The following is a 26,471-nucleotide window of genomic DNA, read 5'->3' on the forward strand; positions in this document are numbered from 1 at the left end:
CTGTCTACAAGCTTTCTCTATCTGTGAGCCAACCTCCTCTTCCCCAGTCTCTTCATTTCGGTTCCCACCCCCCAACAATTCTAGTTTAAGCTCTCCCCAGTAGCCTTAACAAACCTCCCTGCCAGGATATTGGTCCCCCTAGGATTCAAGTGCAACTCGTCATTTTTGTACAGGTCACATGTGCCCCAAAAGAGGTCCCAATGATCCAGAAATCTGAATCCCTGCCCCTGCTCCAATCCTTCAGTCACGCATTTATCCTCAACCTCATTCTAATCCTATACTCACTGTCACGTGGCACAGGCTGTAATCCCGAGATTACTACCTTTACAGTCCTGCTTCTCAACTTCCTTCCTAACTCCCTGTAGTCTTTTTTCAGGACCTCTTCCCTTTTCCTACCTGTGTCATTGGTACCAATATGTACCACGACCTCTGGCTGTTCTCCCTCCCACCGCAGGATAACTTGGACACGATCTGAAACATCCCGAACCCTGGCACCTGGGAGGCAAACTACCATCCGATTTCTTTCCTGCATCCACAGAATCGCCTGTCTGACCCTCCAACTATGGAGTCCCCTATCACTACTGCCATCCTCTTCCTTTCCCTACCCTTCTGAACTACGAGGCCGGACTCTGTGCCAGAGGCACGGCCACTGTCGCTTCCCCCAGGTAAGCTGTTCCCCCCCCCCAACAGTACTTAAACAGGAGTACTTATTGTCAAGGGGTACAGCCACAGGAGTACTCTCTAGTACCCGACTCTTCCCCTTCCCCCTCCTGACTGTGACCCACTTGTCTGTCTCCCATGGCCCCGCTGTGACCACCTGCCTATAACTCCTTTCTATCACCATCTCACTCTCCCTGACCAGGTGAAGGTTATCGAGCTGCATCTCCAGTTCCCGAACTTGGTTCCTTAGGAGCTGCAGCTCGACACACCTGGTGCAGATATGACCGTCTGGGAGGCTGGGAGACTCCAGGACCCCCCACATCTGACACCGAGCACAGAAAACTGGCCTCACAAACATATTACCTCCTTTCCGCAATTAACACAGTTAAACCTACCTCACCTCGGCCTGTGTTCATACCATGTGCTCATAGCTTGCCTCTTGTGTGGCATCTTGTCAAAGGCCTTGTGAAAATCCAAGTACACAACGTCAACCGATTCTCCTTGGTCTATCCTGCTTGTTATTTCTGAAAAGAATTCCAACAGATTTGTCAGGGAAGATTGTCCATTGAGGAAACCATGCTGAATACAGCCTATTTTTCATTGTGCCTCCCAAGTACCCCGAAACTGCTTCCTTAACAATCGACTCCAACATGTTCCCAACCATGAAGGTCAGCTTATCTGGCCTATAATTTCTTTTTTTCTGCCTTGCTCCCTTCTTGATGGGAGTGATATTTGCAATTTTCTATTCTTCTGGAAGCATTCTAGAATCTAGTGATTCTTGAAAGTTCATTACTAATGCCTCCACAATCTCTTCCACCACCTCTTTCAGAACCCTGGGGTGTACACCATCTGGTCCAGATGACCTTTCAGTTTCCCCAAAAACCTTCTCTCTAATTATGACAATTTCACACACTTCATACCCCAACACCTGGAACTTCCACCATACTGTTAGTGTCTTCCACAGTGAAGACTGATGCAAAATATTAATTCAGTTTGTCCCCCATTACTTTCTCTCCAGGATAGTTTTCCAGCAGTCCAATATCCATTCTCGCCTCTCTTTTACATTTTATGTATCTGAAGAAACTTTTGGTATCCTCTTTAATATTATTGGCTAACTTACTTTTGTATTCAATCTTTACCTTCTTAATGACTTTAGTTGCCTTCTGTTAGTTTAAAAAGCTTCCCAATCTTCTAACATCTCACTAAGTTTTGCGCTATTATATGCCATCTCTTTGGCTTTGACTTTTCTTGTTGGTCATGATTGTATCACCTTGTGTTTAGAATACTTCTTCCTCTTTGCAATCTTTATATCCTGTGCCTTCCGAGTTGCTTCCAGAAATTACAGCAATTGTTGCTCTGCCATCATCTCTGCCAGTGTTCTTTTCCAATTAATTCTGTCCAGTTCCTCTCTCATGCCTCTGCAATTTCCCTGGCTCCACTGTAATACTGATGCATCTGACTTTAGCTTCTCCTTCTGAAATTTCAGAGTGAATTCAATCTTGTTATGGTCATTGGCCTCTAAGGGTTCTTTTACGAGGGGTGATTGATAGGTTCGTGGCCTAAGGTCGAAGGAGTCAGTTTTAGAAAACCTAGCACATTTATTTTCCAACATAGTCCCCTCCTACATGTACACACTTAGTCCAGCGGTCGTGGAGCATACAGATTCCTTCTTTGTAGAAGTGGTCCACAGCAGAGGTGATTGATAAGTTTGTGGTCTAAGGTAGAAGGAGATGAGTTATTAACTTCAAACTTTCTGCATTATCAAAGAGTTGAACTGCACGTGCATGTAACGAGAGCCTCTTGGACCTCCAGGTGGTCTACAGCAGGGGTGATTGATAAGTTTGTGGCCTAAGGTAGAAGAAAATGAGTTATACAGCTCTTGTTACATGCATGTGCAGTTCAACTCTTTGAGTGAAAATGCAGGAAGTTTGAAGTTAATAGCTCATCTCTTTCTACCTTAGGCCACAAACTTATCTATCACCCCTGCTGTGGACCACTTTCTGGAGGTCCAAGATGCCAACTTCTACAAAGATGGGATCTGTATGCTCCATGACTGCTGGACTGTGTAAATGTAGGAAAAATAAATGTGCTAGTTCTTCTAAAATTGACTCCTGCTACCTTAGGCCACGAACTTATCAATCACCCTTTGTACCTTAATCTCACTAATCAATTCTGGTTCTTTGCACAGCAAGCAATCCAGAATAACTGATTCCCTAGTAGGCTCAACCACAAGCTGCCCTTTTGACATGCATTTTCTATCTCCATTTGTAATTTGTAGGCCACATCCTTATTACTGTTTGGGGGTCTGTATACAACTCCCATCAGGGTCCTTTTACCCTTACAGTTCCTTAGCTTTATCCACAATGATTCATCACCTTCCAACCCCGTGTCACTTCTTTCTAATGATTTAACTGCATTTTTTTAAACCACCAGAGCCACGCCACCCTATCTGCCTTCCTGTCCATCCTTTTGATACAATGTGTATCCTTGGACATTAAACCCCCAGCTATAATCTTCTTTCAGCCATGATTCAGTGATGCCTACAACATCATACCAGCCAATCTGTAACTGTGCTACAAGTTCATCTACCTTATTCCTTATATTGTGCACATTCAAATATAACACCTACAGTCCTGCATTCACCCTTTGATTTTGTCCACCTTTTAATGTTGCAGCTCATCCTGTTGACTGCAATTTTGTCCCATTGTGAACCTCCCCTTGCTAGGAGTCTCACTACACATTGCCTCTGTTTGCAAACCAATTGTTCATAAATCTGAACCCCTGCCCCCTGCAACTGTTCCTCAGCCACACATTCAACTGCCAAATCATCCCATTCTTACCTTCTTTGGCACTTGGCACGGACAGCATTCCATACCCTGGAGGTCCTGTTTCTCAGCTTTCTACATGCTCCCTAAAATCTCGCTTTAGGACCTCCTCACCTTGTCTACCTGCATCATTGGTGCCAAAGTGTACCAAGACTTCTGGGTGCTCTCCCTCACCCTTGAGAATGCTATGGACCCCATCGAAAACATCCCAGATTCTGGCACCATGGAGGCAATATGACATCTGGGTGTCTCTGTTCCTCTGACTATGGAATCTCTTATCAACACTGCAGTTCTCTTCATCTCTCTGCTCTTGTGAGCCACAGCACCAGACTCGGTGCCAGATACCTGGTCACTGTGGCTCCCCCCAGTAGGTCAACCCTTCAACAGTATCTAAGGTTACTGAGGTGAACTCTGTATTGGCTGTGCATTTTCCCTCCTTCTCCTGACAGTCACACAGTTTCCTGTCTCCTACAACCTTGGGGTGACTACCTCCCTGTAGCTCCTGTCTGTCACCTCCTCATTCTCCCATATGAGTTGAAGGTTATCGAACTGCAGCTCCAATTCCTTAATACATTCTCTTAGGAGCTAATGCAAAAGTGTTCAGCTGGGAGACTAAGGTTTCCAAGACTTCCCACACCCCGCAGAGTAAGAATGCTGCCTTGGGAGCCATTCTCACTAATTACTATGCCCAAACAGAAGAGGAATGAACAAAGAAGGCCAAAGAGAAACTTACAAGACCATCCACCTCACCCAAGCCTGGCACACTCACAAGAATGGCCACTCCACTTGCACTTGAATTATTCTTATTCGCCCTTTCTAATGAATCCCTCTTGCTGATTGATCGCTTCTCAACTCAGAGAAACTGCCGCAAAACTTTGCCTTTAAAATCACATTCACCGCCCTGAGTGAAAAACAGCTCTTTTTGATGCACTCCTGATGTGGATTGTCTGACTCAGAGAAAACTGGCTTGATGCTCCACTTTTTAAGTCTTGAATACGGATATGATTGAAAGGTAAGTTGGACTACGGCTCGTTCCACCCTGTAATTTGTACCTGGACAATACCTCCTCCCACCCTGTTTCTTGTAAAAACGCCATCCCCTTCTCTCAATTCCTCCATCTCCACTGCATCTGCTCTCAGGATGAGGCTTTTCATTCTAGAACGAAGTAGGTGTCCTCCTTTTTCAAAGAAAGGGGCTTCCCTTCCTCTAACAGCAACGCTGCCCTCAACCGCATCTCTTCTATTTCAAGCACGTCTGCTCTCACACCATCCTCCTACCACCCCACCAGGGTCCTCACCTCCTCACGTCCTCACCTCCCACCCTACCAGCCTCCATGTGCAGCACATAATCCTCCGAAACTTCCGCCACCTTGAACTGGATCCTACCATCAAACACATCTTTCCCTCTCCCCCACTTTCTGCTTTCTGCAGGATCACTCCCTACATGACTCCCTTGTCCATTTGTCCCTCTCCACTGGTCTCCCTCCTGGCACTTATCCTTGCAAGTGGAACAAGTGCTATACTTGACCCAACACCACCTCCCTCACTACCATTCAGGGTCCTAAACCATCCTTCCAGGTGAGGCGACACTTCACCTGTGAGTCTTTTGGGGTCATTTACTAGTGCCTGGTGCACCCAGTGTGGCCTCCTGTATTTCAGTGAGACCCGATGTAGATTGGGAGACCGCTTTTCCAAGCATCTGCACTCCATCCACCAGAAAAAGTGGGATCTCCCAGTGGCCTCCCATTCCGATACATCCATCCATGGCCTCCTCTGCCGTCGGGATAGCCCACAGTTAGGTTGGAGAAACAACACCTTATATTCAGTTTGGGTAGCCTCCAACCTGATGGCATGAACAAACTTCTGGTAATCCCCTTTTCCCTCTCTCACCTTATCTCTTTGCCCGCCCTTCACCTCCCTCCGATGCTCCTCCCCTCTTTTCTTTCTTCCATGGCCTTCTGTCTCTTTCACCAATCAACTTCCCAGCTCTTTACTTCATTCTTCCCCCTCCAGGTTAAACCTATCGCCTAGTGTTTTTCTCTCCCCTCCCCGCCACTTTCAAATCTCCTCCTCAGCTTTTTGTCTCCAGTCCTGCCGAAGGGTTTCAGCTGGAAATGTCAATCGTACTTTTTATCCATAGAAGCTGTGTGGCCTGCTGAGTTCCTCCAGCATTTTGTGTGTGTTGCTTTGATTGAAAGTTAGCTCTTTTTATGCACTCTCTCTCGCTGATTAGTCACCCAACTCAGAAATTGCTGCGAAACTTTGCCTTTAAAATCTCAATCGCCGCCCTGATTAAAAAGTAGCTCTTTTTATGCGCCCCTGGTGTAGATTGTTCAGCATCAATCCAAACCAGGGGTGCATAAAGAGAGCTTTTTAAAATTTTTTTAAGAAGTTGTTTAGATATAATAGATTGCTTTAGTAATGTATTTGTTAGTCTTAGGTGAAATGAATGGCCAACATATGTGGATAAGAGAAGATATGGGTAAAAAGTCAATAATCTCTTTGCAATAAGAGAACCCACCACTGAAATAGGTTTAGAAGAAGTTTTTCATTCTGTTAGATTCTGTCTTATTAAATGCAAGTGTGAAAGCTGAATACAAAAGCCCCAGAGAAAATTCATAAGCTTTCATCTATCAGCAGAACCCAGTTCATACCAATCATAATTCAGCACCTTTCCAAAAGTCACAGAGAAATGAGTCATTGATGCTCCACATTTGCCTCATCTTCATAAAGCGTAATTGTTTAATGTATTAATTCTTGATTTTTAGTGAAGTAGACCCATAACCATCAACTAAATGATTAGTATAGTTTTGTATGTTGAATGACAAATACTTGGCAATCAAAACTTTTACTTTGATTTATCATGCCATCTTTCTCTGTCAAGAAGCAGCAAGAACTACTTGAGGTTCCCCATTTCATTGTTACCTGTACATTTTAATGGTAAAGATGAAAAAATAATGAAATGATATTAACAAGGTGAGCACGTTCCCCTCCACCTTCCCTTTGTTGTCAAACTTAGGAATATAATCTTTTTGCCCACGTTTCTATTCCCTTTACTCCATCTCCTCCCCAATTTCATGTAGCTTGGCCAAATAATGAAGACTTTCTCTTTATATTTTTCTTTTGCTTCCCTAATTCACAAGATCAAGGTAAGAACATTTCATACTATTTAATTTTTGACTCTCTGCAGGTTATTCTGCACTTCAGCCTAAGTCATTCATTCTGGAAATCTTGAAGGCTGATTGGACTGGATACGCTTCATCTTCCTCCAGCCTGTTCTTTTGCCTATCACTTCAAAATAGCTTTTAGAAAAATTGTGTACAAGGAAATGAAGCTCTCAATGCTGATTGATTACATGGGATAGCCAATTGAATACTAAATTGACTTGGTGTGAGGAGATAGAGGATAGTAGTTGGGGCCGGGGTGGGGGTGTTGGAATGGGGGCTTATGATCAAAGATGTGCTACAGGAATGAATTTTGGGTGTACTGCTGTTCATTGCATATAGAAATAGCTTGGATAAAAATGTAGCTAGCATGCTTAGTAAGTCTGCAGATACCAATAAAATGGGTAGTATATTGCCTAGTGAAGACCAAATGGAATATGGGCCAAGGAATTTAACTTGGAGAAGTGTAAAGGACAGGACGTGTGCAGAAAATGGTAGGGGCCTGGTAAGTCTGGTATAATATGGTAGACTGAGTATCTTGTTCATTAATCTTGGTGACTGAGGTGGACAGAATCAGAATCAGGTTTATTATCACCGGCATGTGATGTGAAATTTGTTAACTTAGCAGCAGCAGTTCAATGCAACACATAATCTAGCAGAGAAAAAATAATAAAAATAAATTAAATAAAAATAAATAAATAAACAAGTAAATCAATTACGTATATTGAATAGATTTTTAAAAAGTGCAAAAACAGAAATATCGTATATTTTTAAAAAAGTGAGGTAGTGTCCAAAGATTCAATGTCCATTTAGGTATTGGGTGGCAGAGAGGAAGAAGCTGTTCCTGAATCGTTGAGTGTGTGCCTTCAGGCCTCTGTACCTCCTACCTGATGGTAACAGTGAGAAAAGGGCATACCCTGGGTGCTGGAGGTCCTTAATAATGGATGCTGCCTTTCTGAGACACTGCTTCCTAAAGATGTCCTGGGTACTCTGTAGGCTAGTACCCAAGAAGGAGCTGAATAGATTTACAACCTTCTGCAGCTTCTTTCAGTCCTGTACAGTAGCCCCTGCATACCAGACAGTGATGCAGCCTGATAGAATGCTCTCCACAGTACTGCTATTGAAGTTTTTGAATGTATTTGTTGATATGCCAAATCTCTTCAAACTCCTAATAAAGTATAGCCACTGTCTTGCCTTCTTTATAACTACTTCGATATGTTGGGACCAGTTTAGATCCTCAGAGATCTTGACACCGAGGAACTTGAAGCTGCTCACTCTCTCCACTTCTGATCCCTCTATGAGGATTGGTATGTGTTCCTTCGTCTTACCCTTCCTGAAGTCCACAATCAGCTCTTTTGTCTTACTGATGTTGAGTGCCAGGTTGTTGCTGTGGCACCATTCCACTAGTTGGCATATCTCACTCCTGTACACCCTCTCATCACCACCTGAGATTCTACCAACAATGGTTGTATCGTCAGCAAATTTATAGATGGTATTTGAGCTTTGCCTAGCCACACAGTCATGTGTAGACAGAGAGTAGAGCAGTGAGCTAAGCCCACATCTCTGAAGTGCGCCAGTGTTGATCGTCAGTGAGGAGGATATGTTATCACCAATCTGCACAGACTGTGGTCTTCCGGTTAGGAAATTGAGGATCCAAGTGCAGCGGGAGGTACAAAGGCCAAGGTTCTGCAACTTCTCAATCAGGATTGTGGGAATGATGGTATTAAATGCTGAACTATAGTTGACGAACAGCTATAGTAGGTATATAGTAACTGAAACACGTAGGTGTTTCTCTTGTTCAGGTGGTCTAAAGCCTTTGAAATTGTGCCTGCCATTGACCTACTGTGGCGATTGGCAGATTGCAATGGGTCCAGGTCCTTGCTGAGGCAGGAGTTCAGTCTAGTCATGACCAACCTCTCAAAGCATTTCATCACTGTAGATGTGAGTGCTACTGGGCGATAGTCATTAAGGCAGCTCACATTATTCTTCTTTGGCTTTGGTATAATTGTTGCCTTTTTGAAGCAAGTGGGAACTTCTGCTTATAGCAATGAGAGGTTGAATTCGTCCTTGGATACTCCCGCTAGTTGGTTGACACAGGTTTTCAGAGCCTTATCAGGTACTCCATCGGGACCTTCCGCCTTGCACTCGCTTTCACTCTCTTTAAAGACAGCCTTACATCGGCCTCTGAGACAGAGATCACAGGATCATCAGGTGCAGCAGGGATCTTCACAGCTGTAGTTGTGTTCTCCCTTTCAAAGCAGGCATAGAAGACATTGAGTTCATCTGGTAGTGAAGCATTGCTGTCATTCATACTATTGGGTTTTGCTTTGTAGGAAGTAATGTCTTGCAGACCTTGTCAGAGTTGCCTTGCATCTGATGTCATCTCCAACCTTGTTCGAAATTGTCTCTTCGCTCTTGAAATAGCCCTCCGCAAATCATGCAACATGCACAAAACATACTGGTGAACGTAGCAGGCCAGGCAGCATCTATCGGAAGAGGTACAGTCAACGTTTCAGGCCGAGACCCTTCGTCAGGACTAACTGAAAGAAGAGATAGTAAGAGATTTGAAAGTGGGAGGGGGAGGGGGAGATCTGAAATGATAGGAGAAGACAGGAGGGGGAGGGATGAAGCCAAGAGCTGGGAAGTTGATTGGCAAAGGGGATACGAGGCTGGAGAAGGGAGAGGATCATGGGACGGGAGGCTGAGGGAGAAAGAAGGGGGGGAGGCCCAGAGGATGGGCAAGGAGTTATAGTGAGAGGGACAGAGGGAGAAAAAAAAGAGAGAGAAAAATTAATAATAATAATAAATAAATAAATAAATAAATAAATAAAGGATGGGGTTTGAAGGGGAGGTGGGGCATTAACGGAAGTTAGAGAATTCAAAGTTCATGCAATCAGGTTGGAGGCTACCCAGACAGAATATAACGCGTTGTTCCTCCAACTTGAGTGTGGCTTCATTTTGACAGTAGAGGAGGCCGTGGATAGACATATCAGAATGGGAATGTGATGTGGAATTAAAATGTGTGGCCACTGGGAGATCCTGCTTTCTCTGGCGGACAGAGTATAGGTGTTCAGCAAAGCGGTCTCCCAGTCTGCGTTGGGTCTCGCCAATATATAGAAGGCCACATCGGGAGCACCGGACACAGTATATCACCCCAGCCGACTCACAGGTGAATTGTCGCCTCACCTGGAAGGACTGTCTGGGGCCCTGAATGGTGGTGAGGGAGGAAGTGTAAGGGCATGTGTAGCACTTGTTCTGCTTACAAGGATAAGTGCCGGGAGGGAGATCGGTAGGAAGGGATGGGGGGGGGAACAAATGGACAAGGGAGTTGCGTAGGGAGCGATCCCTGCGGAAAGTGAGGATCCCATTGGAGGTGGCAGACGTTACAGAGAATTATATGTTGGAGCCGGAGGCTGGTGGTGAGGACAAGGGGAAATAATATTATCTCCCCTCCCCCTCCCACTTTCAAATCTCTTATTATCTCTTCTTTCAGTTAGTCCTGACGAAGGGTCTCGGCCCAAAATGCCGACTGTACCTCTTCCTATAGATGCTGCCTGGCCTGCTGCACTCACCAGCATTTTTTGTGTGTGTTGCTTGAATTTCCAGCATCTGCAGATTTCCTTGTGTTTGCGTCTCCGCAAGTCATACCTTGTTTCCAGACTTGAATGCCACAGATCTGGCCTTCAGCAGGCGACGTACCTCCTGGTTCATCCACGGCTTTTAGTTTGGGAATGTACAGTAAGTCTTTGTGAGCACACACTCATCCATACAGGTTTTAATGAATTCGGTAACAACAACAGCATACTCATTCAGGTTCGAAGATGAATCCCTGAATACAGTCCAGTCCACCGATTCAAAGCAGTTCTGTAGGCGCTCCTGTGCTTCCCTTGTCCATACCTTCTTGGTCCTCACTACTGGTGCTGCAGTCTTCAGTCTCTGCCTACACTCAGGGAGTAGAACTACAGCCAGGTGATCAGACTTCCCGAAGTGAGGGTGTGGGATAGCATGGTAGGCATTCTTGGTGGTGGTGTAACAATGGTCCAGTGTGTTGTTTCCTCTGGTACTGCAAGTGATTTGTTGATGGTAATTGCTTAGTGATTTTTTTCAGACTGGCCTGGTTCAAATCTCCCAAAACAATGGTGAAGGTGTTAGGATGCGCTCCCATTGTTCTGATCATCTAAAGCCTGCTTGACATTGGCCTGCAGTGGAATGTAAACTGCTACCAGAATGACCTCAGAGAAATGACCCCGTGGTAGGTAAAAAGGACGACACTTTACTGCTGAATATTCCAGGTCTGGTGATCAGAATTGGGACAGCACTGATATATTTGTGCACCAAGAAGAGTTGATCCTGAGGCATACTCCTCCACCTCTGCTTTTGAGAGACTCTGTAGATCTATCCTGATGATATATAGTAAACCCATCGATCTGAATCACTGCATCCAGTACAGAAGGGGTTAACCAGGATTCCGTGAAACAAAGTGTGGTAAACCATATATATGTTGTAACTGGGTTAACTGTCTGGACATGCCCCTCTGCTGACTGCCCCTGTGGCTCCTCCCACAGTTCCTGTATAAAGGTGTTCGCCTTGCCCCTTCCCCTCAGTCCAGGGGCAGACACTCACCGTGGAGGTCGTATTGTACAGCGAATAAAAGCCTTTCAGTACTTTACCAAACGTCAGTCTTTTGGAGTTATTGAAGGTGCTTCACAAAGGACACACGCAGTCCTAATGTCCCTCTGATTCAGCACCCTAGCTCTGAGATCATCGATTTTATTCAGCAGCGACTGCACATCCGCTAGCAAGATAGTCGGTATAGGGAGTTTAAAACCCCATTTCCTTAAACACGCTTGTAACCCCTGCTCTACACCGGCATTCCTCCGAGGTGTCCTTCGTGCGCGCTTCCGACCACAATTGATATTGTTTCCATCGGTTTTAAGCAGTGCTAGTTCATTTAAATGCACTAAGACATCTTTGTTGACTGCACTGACCCCGGAAGCAGTTGTGCTTTTTAGCTGTATCAGGCTGAAATGGGAATATTTAATCGTATCCATTGAGTGTACTGCTGCTACTCGAGTCGTGCCTAGGCGCCCCAGAAGTAAGTAAGGGTAATTAAGAAGGCACTTGGCATGCTTGCTTTTATTTGTCAGAGAACTGAGTTGATGAGTTGGGACACCATGCCGTAACTGTGCAAGTCACTCTGGGGCAGTTCTGGTTCTCTGGCTATTGGCAGGATCTCATTCAACTGGAAAAGGTACACAAAGGGTTCTGAGGGACAGCTGGAGGTCTTGCGTTATAAGTGGAGATGGATAAGGCAGGGTATTTATTTTGCAGAACGTTAGAGACAGAGGTGACCTTGTATGAAATAATGAGTAGCATAGCTTGGTTGAATATCAATAGGCTTTTTTCCAGGATAGAAGAGTTTAAAACTAGAGGTCATATGTCAAATCTGAGAGGGAAAAGGATTAAAGAGGATCAGAGTAACATTCTCTCCCCCACCTCCCAACACAGAGTGAGAGTATGTGGTACAAGCCGTCAGAAATGGTAGAACGTGTACAATTACAACATGTAAAAGACAGCTGGACAGGCACGTAGGTAGGAAAAGTTTAAAGGGATCAGAGTGTAATGCAGGGAAATGGGACCAGTTGCAAGGAAATGGGACATGTATGGACAAGTTGAGTGAACTGAGACAGAAATGTGTGACTGGATGAGAGAAAAAAGTAATGTGAGGCACATTTGATTATGTGAATTCTTACTTTTGAATATCTAATAGTTTCATTCTCTCAGACGCAAATTATTTCTCCACTGTACTCTTTAGAAATTGTTCTTGATCAAAATTGTCAGGATTATTTCTTGGAAGTGTGGGCTGATTTTGATAAAATTGATGCTGCTGAATTCATTTTTCAGTCCTCTTGCTGTTAAACTAAGTTTGGTATTGTTCATTATTAACTGTATCACCAAATGCTATTTGAAGAGAAGAGCTTAGGGTTCTGAAATTACTTGAAAACTAGTAAAATTGGCTTGTCTTTGAATTGTCTAGTATTTTTTGTCCCTCTATCAAATAAATGTTGCTAGGTTAGTAACTGCATTTTAGGCATATCCTGGAGACAAAGAGATCTTAACCAGGACTCTGAAAGGAAGTAAGTAGTTTTGAGAGATATTAGAGGCTCCCAAATTATCAGAGATCCCTGTTGTGAAATCACAGGAAAAGTTTAAATAAACAGGAAATAGTACATGTGGTAATGGAATAATATTCAAAGTGGGTTGTAAAATGATTTGATTAAGGTTCCCCAAAGTCTCAATCAAAAATTTTTATTGGCTGGAAATTGGAACTGGACTAGAAAAATGGAAGTTGAATCTTTGAACAATTTTGTTTAGCTTTTTAATCAGTTAAGTATTTTATTTTAGAAACATAGAAACATAGAAAATAGGTGCAGGAGTAGGCCATTCGGCCCTTCGACCCTGCACCGCCATTCATTATGATCATGGCTGATCATCCAACTCAGAACCCAGCCTTCCCTCCATACCCCCTGACCCCTGTAGCCACAAGGGCCATATCTAACTCCCTCTTAAACATAGCCAATGAACTGGCCTCAACAGTTTGCTGTGGCAGAGAATTCCACAGATTCACCACTCTCTGTGTGAAGAAGTTTTTCCTAATCTCGGTCCTAAAAGGCTTCCCCTCTATCCTCAAACTGTGACCCCTCGTTCTGGACCTCCCCAACATCGGGAACAATCTTCCCGCATCTAGCCTGTCCAATCCCTTTAGGATCTTATACGTTTCAATCAGATCCCCCCTCAATCTTCTAAATTCCAACGAGTACAAGCCCAGTTCATCCAGTCTTTCTTCATATGAAAGACCTGCAAGACCTTATTTTATACATAAACTGCCAGTGTGGCTAATGTAACAATTAATGACACAAGTGAAGCCTATAGTGACATGTAGTTAGCATTGTTCAGCCGTTAAAAGTCGGGCAAGTCATGCTCTATAAGGCTTTGGTCAGTGTTGTATGCACTACAGGCTGCTGCATTACAGACTTAGATAATGAGCTCTTGCACTCATTGTCTTTCAAAAATTAACAATCTGGGTGTCACTTGCATTGGACTTTCCTATATGAAGTTTTACTTCGTTAAAAACTTACTTTGTTCTTTTCATTTTTCCCTTTGTGCATCAAATCCAATTCCCTTGCCATATTAGTTTATACCCTCCCCAAAAGCACTAGCAAACAGGTACAAATCATGAGGTTATTGATTTTGATTTACACAAACAATCACCCAGATGTAATAGTAGCCAGAGGACCTAGGGTAACGGAGGAACTGAAGGAAATTTGCATCAGGCAGAAAGTGGTGTTGGATAGACTGATGGGACTGAAGGCTGATAAATCCCCAGGACCTGATGGTCTGCATCCCAGGGTACTGAAGGAGGTGGCTCTAGAAATCGTGGATGAATTGGTAATCATTTTCCAATCTTCTACAGATTCAGGATCAGTTCCTGCGGTTTGGAGGGTAGCTAATGTTATCCCACTTTTTAAGAAAGGAGGGAGAGAGAAAACAGGCAATCATAGACCGGTTAGCCTGACATTAGTGGTGGGGAAGATGCTGGAGTCAATTATAAAAGATGAAATAGCGGCACATTTGGATAGCAGTAACAAGATCGGTCTGAGTCAGCTTGGATTTACAAAGGGGAAATCATACTTGATTAATCTTCTGGAATTTTTTGAGGATGTAACTATGAAAGTGGACAAGGGACAGCCAGTGGATGTAGTGTACCTGGACTTTCAGAAAGCCTTTGATAAGGTCCCACATAGGAGGTTAGTGGACAAAATTAGAGCACATGGTATTGGGGGTAGGGTACTGACAGGGATAGAAAATTGGTTGGCAGACAGGAAACAAAGAGTAGGGAGTAATGGGTCCCTTTCAGAATGGCAGGCGGTGACTAGTGGGGTACCGCAAGGCTCGGTGCTGGGATCGCAGCTATTTACAATATACATTAATGATTTAGATGAAGGGATTAAAAGTAACATTAGCAAATTTGCAGATGACACAAAGCTGGGTGGCAGTATGAAATGTGCGGAGGATGTTGAGATAATGCAGGATGACTTGGACAGGTTGGGTGAGTGGGCAGATGCTTGGCAGATGCAGTTTAATGTGGATAAATGTGAGATTATCCACTTTGGTGGTAAGAACAGGAAGGCAGATTACTATTTGAATGGTGTCAAGTTAGGAAAGGGGGAAGTACAACGAGATCTTGGTGTCCTTGTTCATCAGTCACTGACAGGAAGCATGCAGGTACAGCAGGCAGTGAAGAAAGCTAATGGCGTAACAAGGGGGGTTGAGTTGCCTATAGGAGCAAAGAGGTCCTTCTGCAGTTGTACAGGGCCCTGGTGAGACCACACCTGGAGTAATGTGCACAGTTTCGGTCTCCAAATTTGAGGAAGGAAATTCTAGCTATTGAGGGAGTGCAGCATAGGTTCACGAGGTTAATTCCCGGGATGGCGGGACTGTCATATGTTGAAAGATTGGAGCGACTGGGGTTGTATACACTGGAATTTAGAAGGATGAAAGGGGATCTGATATAAGATTATTAAGGATGTAAACACGAGGAATTCTGCAGATGCTGGAAATCCAAGCAACACAAATCAAAGTTGCTGGTGAACGCAGCAGGCCAGGCTGTATCTCTCTAGGAAGAGATACAGTTGACGTTTCGAGCCGAGACCCTTCGTCAGGACTAACTGAAGGAAGAGCTAGTAAGAGATTCGAAGGAGGGAGGGGGAGGGGGATATCCAAAATGATAGGAGAAGACAGGAGGGGGAGGGATGGAGCCAAGAGCTGGCCAGGTGATTGGCAAAAGGGATATGAGAGGATCATGGGACAGGAGGCCCAGGGAGAAGGAAAAGGGGGAGGGGGGGAAAAACCCAGAGGATGGGCAAGGGGTATAGTCAGAGAGACAGAGAGAGAAAGAATGTGTGTATATAAATAAATAATGGATGGGGTACGAGGGGGAGGTGGGGAAAATAAAATGTGTAGCCACTGGGAGATCCTGCTTTCTCTGGCGGACAGAGCGTAGGTTTTCAGCAAAATGATCTCCCAGTCTGTGTTGGGTCTCACCAATATATAGAAGGCCACATTGGGAGCACCGGACACAGTACATCACCCCAGCCGACTCACAGATGAAGTGTTGCCTCACCTGGAAGGACTGTCTGGGGCCCTGAATGATGGTAAGGGAGGAAGTGTAAGGGCATGTGTAACACTTGTTCCACTTACAAGGATAAGTGCCAGGAGGAAGATCAGTGGGGAGGGATGGGGGGGACGAATGGACAAGGGAGTCGCGTAGGGAGCGATCCCTGTGGAAAGCGGGGGGGGGGAGAACAAAAGATGTGCTTAGTGGTGGGATCCCGTTGGAGGTGGCGGAAGTTACGGAGAATAATATGTTGGACCCGGAGGCTGGTGGGGTGGTAGGCGAGGACAAGGGGAACCCTATTCTTAGTGGGGTGGCAGGAGGATGGAGTGAGAGCAGATGTGCGTGAAATGGGGGAGATGCGTTTGAGAGCAGAGTTGATAGTGGAGGAAGGGAAGCCCCTTTCTTTAAAAAAGGAGGACATCTCCCTCGTCCTGGAATGAAAAGCCTCATCCTGAGAGCAGATGTGACTTCTCTAACTTCCGTTATGAACATTGATTTCTGTAGCTTCCGCTAATGCCCCACCTCCCTACTCGTACCCCATCCGTTATTTATTTTTATACACACATTCTTTCTCTCTCTCTCCTTTTTCTCCCTCTGTCCCTCTGACTATACCCCTTGCCCATCCTCTGGTTCCCCCCCACCCCTTGTCTTTCTCCCTGGGCCTCCTGTCCCATGATCCTCTCATATCCCTTTTGCCTATCACGTGTCCAGCTCTTGGCTCCATCCCTCCCCCTCCTGTCTTCTCCTATCATTTTGGATCTCCCCCTCCCCCTCCCACTTTCAAATCTCTTACTAGCTCTCCCTTCAGTTAGTCCTGACGAAGGGTCTCGGCCCGAAACGTCGACTGTACCTCTTCCTGGAGATGCTGCCTGGTCTGCTGCGTTCACCAGCAGCTTTGATGTGTGTTGCTTGAATTCCCAGCATCTGCAGAATTCCTCATGTTTACAGATGCTGTAGTAGCAGTGTTACAACAGCGTGATGGTGAATGCTCTGGAACAAGTACGAAATAAATGTTTATTCTCTGAAATACGCTTTGGAGATCTGGGTATTGCTGACAAGGATCGCGCTTGCAGGGCTTTCCTTAGTGTTTATTCAAAAGGGATGGTGGAGCATTTTCTGAAGTCTTTTAGGTTGTGAGGTTATTGCTGTTGAGCAATATGTTCCAGGATTTGAATCAAGCAATCATAAAATATTGACAATAATGTCCAAATCAGGATAAAGTGTTCCTTGATTAGTTACTCTGATCAAATGGTTTTCATATTCACCCACTGGCCACATAAAGAACAGAGGTTTCAGGTGCTCTTCCCAACAGCCCCAAGTTACTATAGTCTGACAAGTAAATGACACATTCAACAGCTAAAATTTGGCAGCTTTCTGCAAGTAGATTTTCAAGCTATGAGAAGGATTGTTGCTTTTGTGTCCTGCGCTTGGAAGGACAAGTGTCCTGAGTGGAAGTTTCCTTGAGGCTCCATTGGCAACAATTGGCTGAGTTCTTGGAAATATCTGCACAATGAGTTAGAATGACCTGGGTTTCACCGAAGCTTTTTGATAAATACAAATCACTTGGGCGCCTTTGTTTTACAAGCTGTTTTTATTCAGGCTCAGTCTTTCACCCAGGTTCATATTGCTAATTTTTTTCTTCAATAATTTAATTTTTAAAGTGTGTTTATATTAATTCAATTTAATATAAATGAAATGTGTAAAAGTACTCTTTGAAAGGGATCAAAAATTATTTCCAAATTTAGGGTACGTCCAGATATTTTCTGCACAAATTTAGGGCTCAGCACAGAAACAATGCGTGCTGGGTTGAGAGTCAAGCTAGCAGCTCAGCCTCGTTAAAAGAAAACAGTCAAAATGCTGTGGAAACGGCAAAGATGCCATCCAAGGAACAACACAACAGAGGCAATTGAGACAGAGCTCAGAAATTAGAAAGGTGCAATTACACAGACAGGATAGGCACCAAATAGTCAACAGGACATGGAGGAACAGATTAAAAGACTATGGAAAGGTGCAGAAACAGCAGGTTTGTGGTAATAAGAGACTAACTTCACCAGTATTGATTGGAACTTTGTTAATACAAGAGGCTTAGGTCTGGATTTCTTAGTCCAGAGTCCAGACTTTAATCAAACCAAGAATTTGTGGTTGGACTTGAGAAGGTCTGTTCATTCATGATCCCCATGCAATCTGACAGAGCTTGAGCAGTTTTGTAAAGAAGAATGGGGAAAAATTGCAGTCTCCAGATGCGTAAAGCTGATAGAGACCTATCCACACTGGCTCAAGGCTGTAGTTGCTGCCAAAGGGGCGTCTACTAAATACTGACCTGAAGGGGGTGAGTAATTATGTAATCAATTATTTTGTGTTTCGTAATTATAATAATAGAGACCAAGTTTGTGGAAATTTGTTTTCACTGTGATACAAAAGAGTCTTTTCTGTTGATCAGTGTCAAAAAAACCAAATTAAATCCACTGTGATTCAATGTTGTAAAACAATTAAACATGAAAACTTCTGTGGGGGGGGTTGAATACTTTTTATAGGCAGTTGTATGCCCCAAAACTAGGACCAGTATGTTCTCTCCTCCAGCTGGACTCTGCACATAATGTTTCAAGAAGCTACACCTTCCTATGACTCAGCCACTCCAGGATATTAATTTTGGTGTTTTTAAGCCATTCCTGTGTAGCTTTGGCTTTTTGCTTGGGGTCATTGTCTTGCTGAAAACAAAATCTTCTTCAGGTTTTCCTCCAGGATTTCCCTGTTATTTTGCTGCATTCATTTTACCCTCTACCTTCACAAGCCTTCCAGGGCTTGCTGCAGTAAAGTATCCCCTCGCCACAGCATTATGCAACCACCACCATGCTTCACAGTAGGGATAGTGTGTTTTTGGTGCAAACTGTGTTTAGTCTGATGGCCAAAAAGCTCAATCTTGTTTTCATCAGACCATAGAACCATCTTCCAGTTGACTTCAGAGTCTCCCACATGCTTTCTGGCAAACTCCAGCCAAGGTTTCATACGAATTATTTTTCCAGCAGTGGCTTTCTGTTTGCCATAAAGCTACGACTGGTGAAGCACCCAGGCAACTGTTGTTGTGTGTGCAGTCTCTCCCATCTCAGCCACTCAAGCTTGTTACTTTTCCCGAATTGTCATAGGTCTCTTGCTGGCCTTCCCCACTAGTCCCGTTCTTGCACGGTCACTCAGTTTTTGAGGACGGTCTGCTCTAGGCAGATTTACAGCTGTGCCATATTCTTTCCATTTCTTGATGATTGACTTAACTGTACTCCAAGGGATAATCAGTGACTTGCAAATTTTCTTGTATCCGTCTCCTGACTTGATCTTTTAAATAACCTTTTTGTGGAGTTGCTTAGAGGATTTTTTTCTTTAATGGTGTAGTTTTTGGCAGGATACTGACTTGCCAGCGGTTGGACCTTCCAGATACAACAGATGTTCTCAGGGAAAGGTATGGAAGAAATGTGGCAAATGTTCAGGGGATATTTGTGTGGAGTTTTGCATAGGTACGTTCCAATGAGACAGGGAAATTATGATAGGGTACAGAAACTGTGATGTACAAAGGCTGTAGTAAATCTAGTCAAGAAGAAAAGAAAAGCTTACGAAAGGTTCAGAGAGCTAGGTAATGTTAGAGATCTAGAAGATTATAAGACTAACAGGAAGGAGCTTAAGAAGGAAATTAGGAGAGCCAGAAGGGGCCATGAGAAGGCCTTGGCGTGCAGGATTAAGGAAAACCCCAAGGCATCCTACAAGTATGTGAAGTGTAAGAGGATAAGACATGAAAGAATTGGACCTATCAAGTGTGACAGTGGGAAATTGTGTACAGAACAAGAGGAAATAGCAGAGGTACTTAATGAATACTTTACTTTAGTATTCACTATGGAAAAGGATCTTGGTGATTGTAGTGATGACTTGCAGCAGACTGAAAAGCTTGAGCATGTAGATATTAAGAAAGAGGATGTGCTGGAGCTTTTGGAAAGCATCAAGTTAGATAAGTCACTGGAACCGGATGAGATGTACCCCCAGGCTACAGTGTGAGGCGAGGGAGGAGATTGCTGAGCCTTTCGCGATGATCTTTGCATCATCAATGGGGACAGGAGAGGTTCTGGAGGATTGGAGGGTTGCGGATGTTGTTCCCTTATTCAAGAAAGGGAGTAGAGATAGCCCAGGAAATTATAGACCAGTGAGTCTCACTTCAGTGGTTGGTAAGTTGATGGAGAAGATCCTGAGAGGCAGGATTTATGAACATTTGGAGAGGTATAATATGATTAGGAGTAGTCAGCATGGCTTTGTGAAGGGCAGGTCGTGCCTTACGAGCCTGATTGAATTTTTTGAGGATGTGACTAAACACATTGATGAAGGAGGAGCAGTAGATGTAGTGTATATGGGTTTCAGCGAGGCATTTGATAAGGTACCCCATGCAAGGCTTATTGAGAAAGTAAGGAGGCATGGGATCCAAGGGGACATTGCTTTGTGGATCCAGAACTGGCTTGCCCACAGAAGGCAAAGAGTGGTTGTAGACGGGTCATATTCTGTATGGAGGTCGGTCACCAGTAGAGTGCCTCAGGGATCTGTTCTGGGATTTTACTGTATACTGTACCAGCAGTTATGGTCAAAATGACAATAAAAAGTGACTTGACTTGACTTGACTTGAAATGACCTACCTGGATGAGGAAGTGGAGGGATGGGTTAGTAAGTTTGCTGATGACACAAAGGTTGAGGGTGTTGTGGATAGTGTGGAGGGCTGTCAAAGGTTACAGTGGGACTTTGATAGGATACAAAAATGGGCTGAGAAGTGGCAGATGGAGTTCAATCCAGGTAAGTGTGAAGTGGTTCATTTTGGTAGGTGAAATATGATAGCAGAATATAGTATTAATGGTAAGACACTTGGCAGTGTGGAGGATCAGAGGGATCTTGGGGTCCAAGTCCATATGACGCTCAAAGCAGCTGTGCAGGTTGACTCTGTGTTTAAGAAGGCAATAGAGGACCCTGGTCAGACCCCACTTGGAGTACTGTGTTCAGTTCTGGTCACCTCACTACAGGAAGGATATGGAAACCATAGAAAGGGTGCAGAAGAGATCTACAAGGATGTTGCCTGGATTGGGGAGCATGCCTTATGAAAACAGGTTGAGTGAACTTGGCCTTTTCTCCTTGGAGCGACGGAGGATGACAGGCGACCTGACAGAGGTGTATAAGATGATGAGAGGCATTGATCGTGTGGATAATCAGAGGCTTTTTCCCAGGGCTGAAATAGCTACCACAAGAGGGCACAGTTTTAAGGTGCTTGGAAGTAGGTAGAGAGGAGATGTCAAGGGTAAGTTTTTTTACGCAGAGAGTGGTCAGTGCGTGGAATGGGCTGCCGGCAACGGTGGTGGAGGCAGATATGATAGGGTCTTTTAAGAGATTTTTGGAGCTTAGAAAAATAGAGGGCTATGGGTATCCTTAGTAATTTCTGAGGTAGGGACATGTTCAGCACAACTCTGTGGGCCGAAGAGCTTGTATTGTGCTGTAGGTTTTCTATGTTTCTATACATGAGTATTTTTACTACAATCAATTGAAACACCTTGACTGCACACAGGTGATCTACATTTAACTAATTATGTGACTTCTGAAACCAATTGGCACCAGTGATGATTTGGTGTGTCATATTAAAGGGGGCAGATACTAATGCAATCAGTTATTTTGTGTTTATATTTGTAATTTTCTTAGATCACTGTAGAGATCTGTGTTCACTTTGACACGCGAGAGTCTTTTTCTGTTGATCAGTGTCAAAAAAAGCCAACTTAAATCCATGTTGATTCAATGTTGTTAAACAATAAAACATGAAAACTTCCAAGGGGCTGAAAGTATTTATAGACACTGTAAGTCAGGCCAAATTACTGGCCTGATAGTGATTAAATAATTTGGGAATAGTGACCATATGTTTTAAGATCGATGTGAGTGAGGATAAAGTGGGAAGATACTGAATTGGTAGGAGGGTAAATATGTCAGGCAACACACATGAAAGTTGCTGGTGAAGGCAGCAGGCCAGGCAGCATCTCTAGGAAGAGGTATGGTCGACGTTTCGGGCTGAGACCCTTCGTCAATTCCTCAAGTTTGCGATAACAAACTAAAGGTTCTTAAGGATAACGGGGGGGGGGGGGGGGAATTTGTGCTTGGAGTCAGAACAAGTGGCTAAGTGATGTGTTGGTGGTTACCAAGAAAAAGAAATTGGAAAATAGGGAAACAGAGTGGAGCATGCAATGTGCTGGGACATTTTGAGATTAAAGAGGGGGCAGTACTGGCTCTACTGAAAAGTATTAAATTGGATAAATCTCTAAGGCCAGATGGCATACTACATAACCCAGAATATTGAAAGAAGCAAGTGAGGAGATTGCTGGGGCTTTGACAGGATCTTTGTGTCTTCACTAGCAATAGGCAGATCCTACAAATACTAGAGAGTGGCAAATGCTGTGCCTTTGTTTCAAAAGGGAAATAGGGATAAACCAGGTCAGGCTTCCATATCTGGGGTCCACAGACCCCTTGGTTAATGATGGGGGTCTGTGCCATAAAATGTTGGGAACCCCTGATCTAGGTAATTCTGGATCAGTGAGCCTCACATCAGGGAAGGTATTGGAGAGGATACTGAAGAATAGGATTTAAGAACATTTGGAAAGACGTGACTTGCTTAGGGACACGATCAAGTTTTTTGAGGAGGTGGCAAAGGAGTTTGATGAGGGTAAGCCAGAGGACATTATCGACATTGACTTGAATAGGGCATTTAGCAATGTCCCTCATGGTAAATTGATTCAGAAGTGAAGCTGCATGAGATGCAAGGTAATTTGTATGTTTGGATTTGGAACTGGCTTGCCTATAGAATCAAAGAGCAAATATGAAAGGTTTTTATTCTATAGAACATAGAATAGTAAAGCACATTACAGGCCCTTCGGCCCACAATGTTGTACCGACCCTCAAACCCTGCCTCCCATATAACCCCCCACCTTAAATTCCTCCATATACCTGTCTAGTAGTCTCTTAAACTTCACTAGTGTATCTGCCTCCACCACTGACTCAGGCAGTGCATTCCACGCATCAACCACTCTCTGAGTAAAAAACCTTCCCCTAATATCCCCCTTGAACTTCCCACCCCTTACCTTAAAGCCATGTCCTCTTGTATTGAGCAGTGGTGCCCTGGGGAAGAGGCGCTGGCTATCCACTCTATCTATTCCTCTTATTATCTTGTACACCTCTATCATGTCTCCTCTCATCCTCCTTCTCTCCAAAGAGTAAAGCCCTAGCTCCCTTAATCTCTGATCATAATCCATACTCTCTAAACCAGGCTGCATCCTGGTAAATCTCCTCTGTACCCTTTCCAATGCTTCCACATCCTTCCTATAGTGAGGCAACCAGAACTGGACACAGTACTCCAAGTGTGGCCTAACCAGGGTTTTATAGAGCTGCATCATTACATCGCGACTCTTAAACTCTATCCCTCGACTTATGAAAGCTAACACCCCATAAGCTTTCTTAACTACCCTATCCACCTGTGAGGCAACTTTCAGGGATCTGTGGACACGTACCCCGAGATCCCTCTGCTCCTCCACACTACCAAGTATCCTGCCATTTACTTTGTACTCTGCCTGGGCTGGAGTTCCTTCTGCAGGGATTGTTGATTCAACCTTATCGATGATTTGGATGAAAATGTAGATGGATGGATTAACAGTTGACAACAAGATTGGTAGAGTTATGGACAGCATTTAGGACTATCAAAGACTAAGATGAGACATAGATCAGTTACAGATATTGGCAGATGGAGTTTTAATTTCGGCAAATATAAGGTGTTATGTGAGGAGGCCAAATAAAAGGAGGAAGTGCGCTTTGCCCCCGGTACATCCTTGGGTTATATTGGTTGTTGACAGAAATTGTTCATTTCACTGTATGTTTCAACGTACATGTGATAAATCAGTGAAACCGAGTCTGAAAGGATAAAAATAATGGACGGTACAGGTCATTTCGTATGAATTGGCATCAAGATCAGCACAATATTGTGGGCTGAATGGCCTTGTCCTTTGCTGCACTGTTCTATGCTCCATGCAACCCCGACTACAGATTTGTATAAAAACACTCTGGCAGTCGGAGCCATCACTGTTGCAATTACATCCTCATATACAGTATTTGCAAAAGCCAGGCACACAAAAAGAAAGCAACACACACAAAAAATGCTGGTGGAATGCAGCAGGCCAGGCAGCATCTATAGCATCTATAGGAAGAGGTACAAGACGAACCCCTGATGAAGGGTCTCGGCCCGAAACATCAGCTGTACCCCTTCCTTGTGTGTGCTGCTTGAATTTCCAGCATCTGCAGATTTCCTCGTGTTTGCACATATATAGAAAGTTAGGGTGCCTGAAACTTTTGCACAGTGCTGTACTTGCCAACATGAAATGGAGAGTGTGTTTGTAAATCTGGCGGGAGCAAATGATATTGGGAATAGTGAGGGTGGAGTGCCGCAGGAGGGGTCGGGGGCAGGTGGCAGAGAGGGAGTGCCACGGATGGGGGTGGGGCTGGTGGTGTGATTGCAGCCACATCTAACCCTGAGACGTCAGGCAAAGTCATTTGATTCCAAACAATTGATTTATTGATCTTTACAGAATGTGTCTCTGGTGCTGCCAGCTCTCTCCCCTCTCCCTGCCCCCTTTTCCCAACCATGACTCCCCTCTCCCTGCCCCCTTCCCACTCACAGTCCACAATAGAGACCCAGATCAGAATCAGGTTTATGGTCACTCATATATGTCATGAAATTTACATTTTTTTGCAGCAGAGGCAGCGGAGTGCAATACATAACGTCACTACAGTATTGTGCAAAAGTATCAGACACTCTAGCTATATATACCGAAAATTCCAAATCTTGGCTGTGGATAGTGCACCCATCCTCATGATCATCAGTATTTAGAAAGACAAGGCAGTAAGGGAGGATGGCCTCCTTTCTGTTTCTTTACAAGGCATGCACTATCCTGACTTAAACGTATATCAATCTCATTACTGGTTCAAAATTCTGGAACAATGGATAGCTTTGTTGGAGCATTTTGACATCCTCCATAAGCAACAGCTCAAGAATAAAGCTCATAACTAGAAGTTGATAATAAGTACACTTTTTGATAAGATGCTTGTGTACTGAAATTAAATCACAAACAAGAGAAAATCTGCAGATGCTGGAAATCCGAGCAACACTGGGAGATCCTGCTTGTTCTGGCGGACATAACGTAAATGCTCGGTGAAGCAGTCTCCCAATCTGCTTCGGGTCTCACCGATATACAAGAGGCCACACTGGGAGCACGGAACACAGTATCTGACCCCAACAGACTCACAGGTGAAGTATCACCTCACCTGAAAGGACTGCTTGGGGCCCTGCGTGGTAGTGATGGAGGAGGTGTAGGGTCAGGGAACTCCCAGTGGCCACCCATTTTAACTCCACTTCCTATTCCCATTCTGTTATGTCCATCCATAGCCTCCTTCACTGTCATGATAAGACCACACTTAGGTTGGAGGAATAACACCTTATATTCCATTTGGGTAGCCTCCAACCTGATGGCACAAACATCAATTTCTCAAACTTACAGTAATGCCTCCCCCCTTCACAATTTCCCGTCTCCTTTTCTCCCTCTCACGTAATCTCCTTGCCTGCTCATCGCCTCCCTCTGGTGTTCCCTCCCTGCCCCCCCCCTTTTCCTTTCTTCCATAGCTTTCTGTCTCTTTCACCAATCAACTTCCCAGCTCTTTACATCATCCCTCCCCCTCCAAGTTTCAGCTATCACCTGATGTTTCTCTCCCCCCACCCCACCTTTCAAATCTACTCCTCCGCTTTTTTTCTCCAGTCCTGCCAAAGGGTTTCAGCCCGAAATGTCAGCTGTACTTTTTTCCACAGATGTCACTGAAATCAAACAACTGGATTTAGAAAGGATATAGTGTGCAATTTTGGAAACAAAACTGCATGAATCCTTTGAAATGTGATAAAAACAATCACTTTTATTAAAAATGATCAAAAGTAATTATTTTGTAAAATGAAGTTTAGTTTAAGCCAAAAATTAGTTGCTGCATCAAACATGTTACTAAGCTTACCAATATTGTTTCGTACAGATTTCGAAAGAAAAATTCTGTTGTGGAGTCGTTATCGAATTTAATATCAAAACAAGGGGCTGACCAACTAACAGAAGGTACAGTCAATTTTTGGTTAAATATATTATTGACCACAAGGTGTTGTAAAGTTTAACTGGTTATTTGGTACTTTGGTTTTATGATAAGAAAGGACTTTGTGCGACATGCAGAAGAGTCGTGACTCAGTGAGACTAGTAACATGCTGCTGAGGTGAGATTTAGTAACGATTTGCAGCAATGGGAATATTCAAAATCACGGAAGAAATAAATAAACGATGTTTATGTAAGAGAGAATTGAGTTTAAATGGAAATAGATAGATTTAGATGAACAAATAGATAGAATAGTCAGAATCGTTTTCCCATGGCAGGACTATCATAAACAAGCAGGCATAGGTTCGAGTGACAGGAAGGAGTTTCAGATAAGATCTTGAGGGGAGAGTTGGTTGATATCCGGAACTCATAGCAGGTCGTGGAGCCTGATATCATCATTATGTTTAAGTGACAGTTAGCAAGGT

The 26,471-nt window shown here is 44.0% G+C and overlaps 1 protein-coding gene across 6 annotated transcripts in view; it reads left to right on the forward strand.

Annotated features, from left to right (window-relative positions):
* Positions 1–26,471, forward strand: part of LOC134341292 (tetratricopeptide repeat protein 39B-like) — a 217,314-nt gene that overhangs the window by 120,628 nt on the left and 70,215 nt on the right. For all 6 annotated transcript variants that reach the window (XM_063039166.1, XM_063039165.1, XM_063039168.1 and 3 more), the window contains one exon: positions 25,940–26,016. In XM_063039166.1, coding sequence (XP_062895236.1) covers positions 25,940–26,016 — 77 coding nt within the window. The remainder of the gene's footprint in view (positions 1–25,939; positions 26,017–26,471) is intronic.

The sequence above is a fragment of the Mobula hypostoma genome (genome assembly GCF_963921235.1).
Source record: "Mobula hypostoma chromosome 16 unlocalized genomic scaffold, sMobHyp1.1 SUPER_16_unloc_1, whole genome shotgun sequence".
Lineage (NCBI taxonomy): Eukaryota > Metazoa > Chordata > Chondrichthyes > Myliobatiformes > Myliobatidae > Mobula > Mobula hypostoma.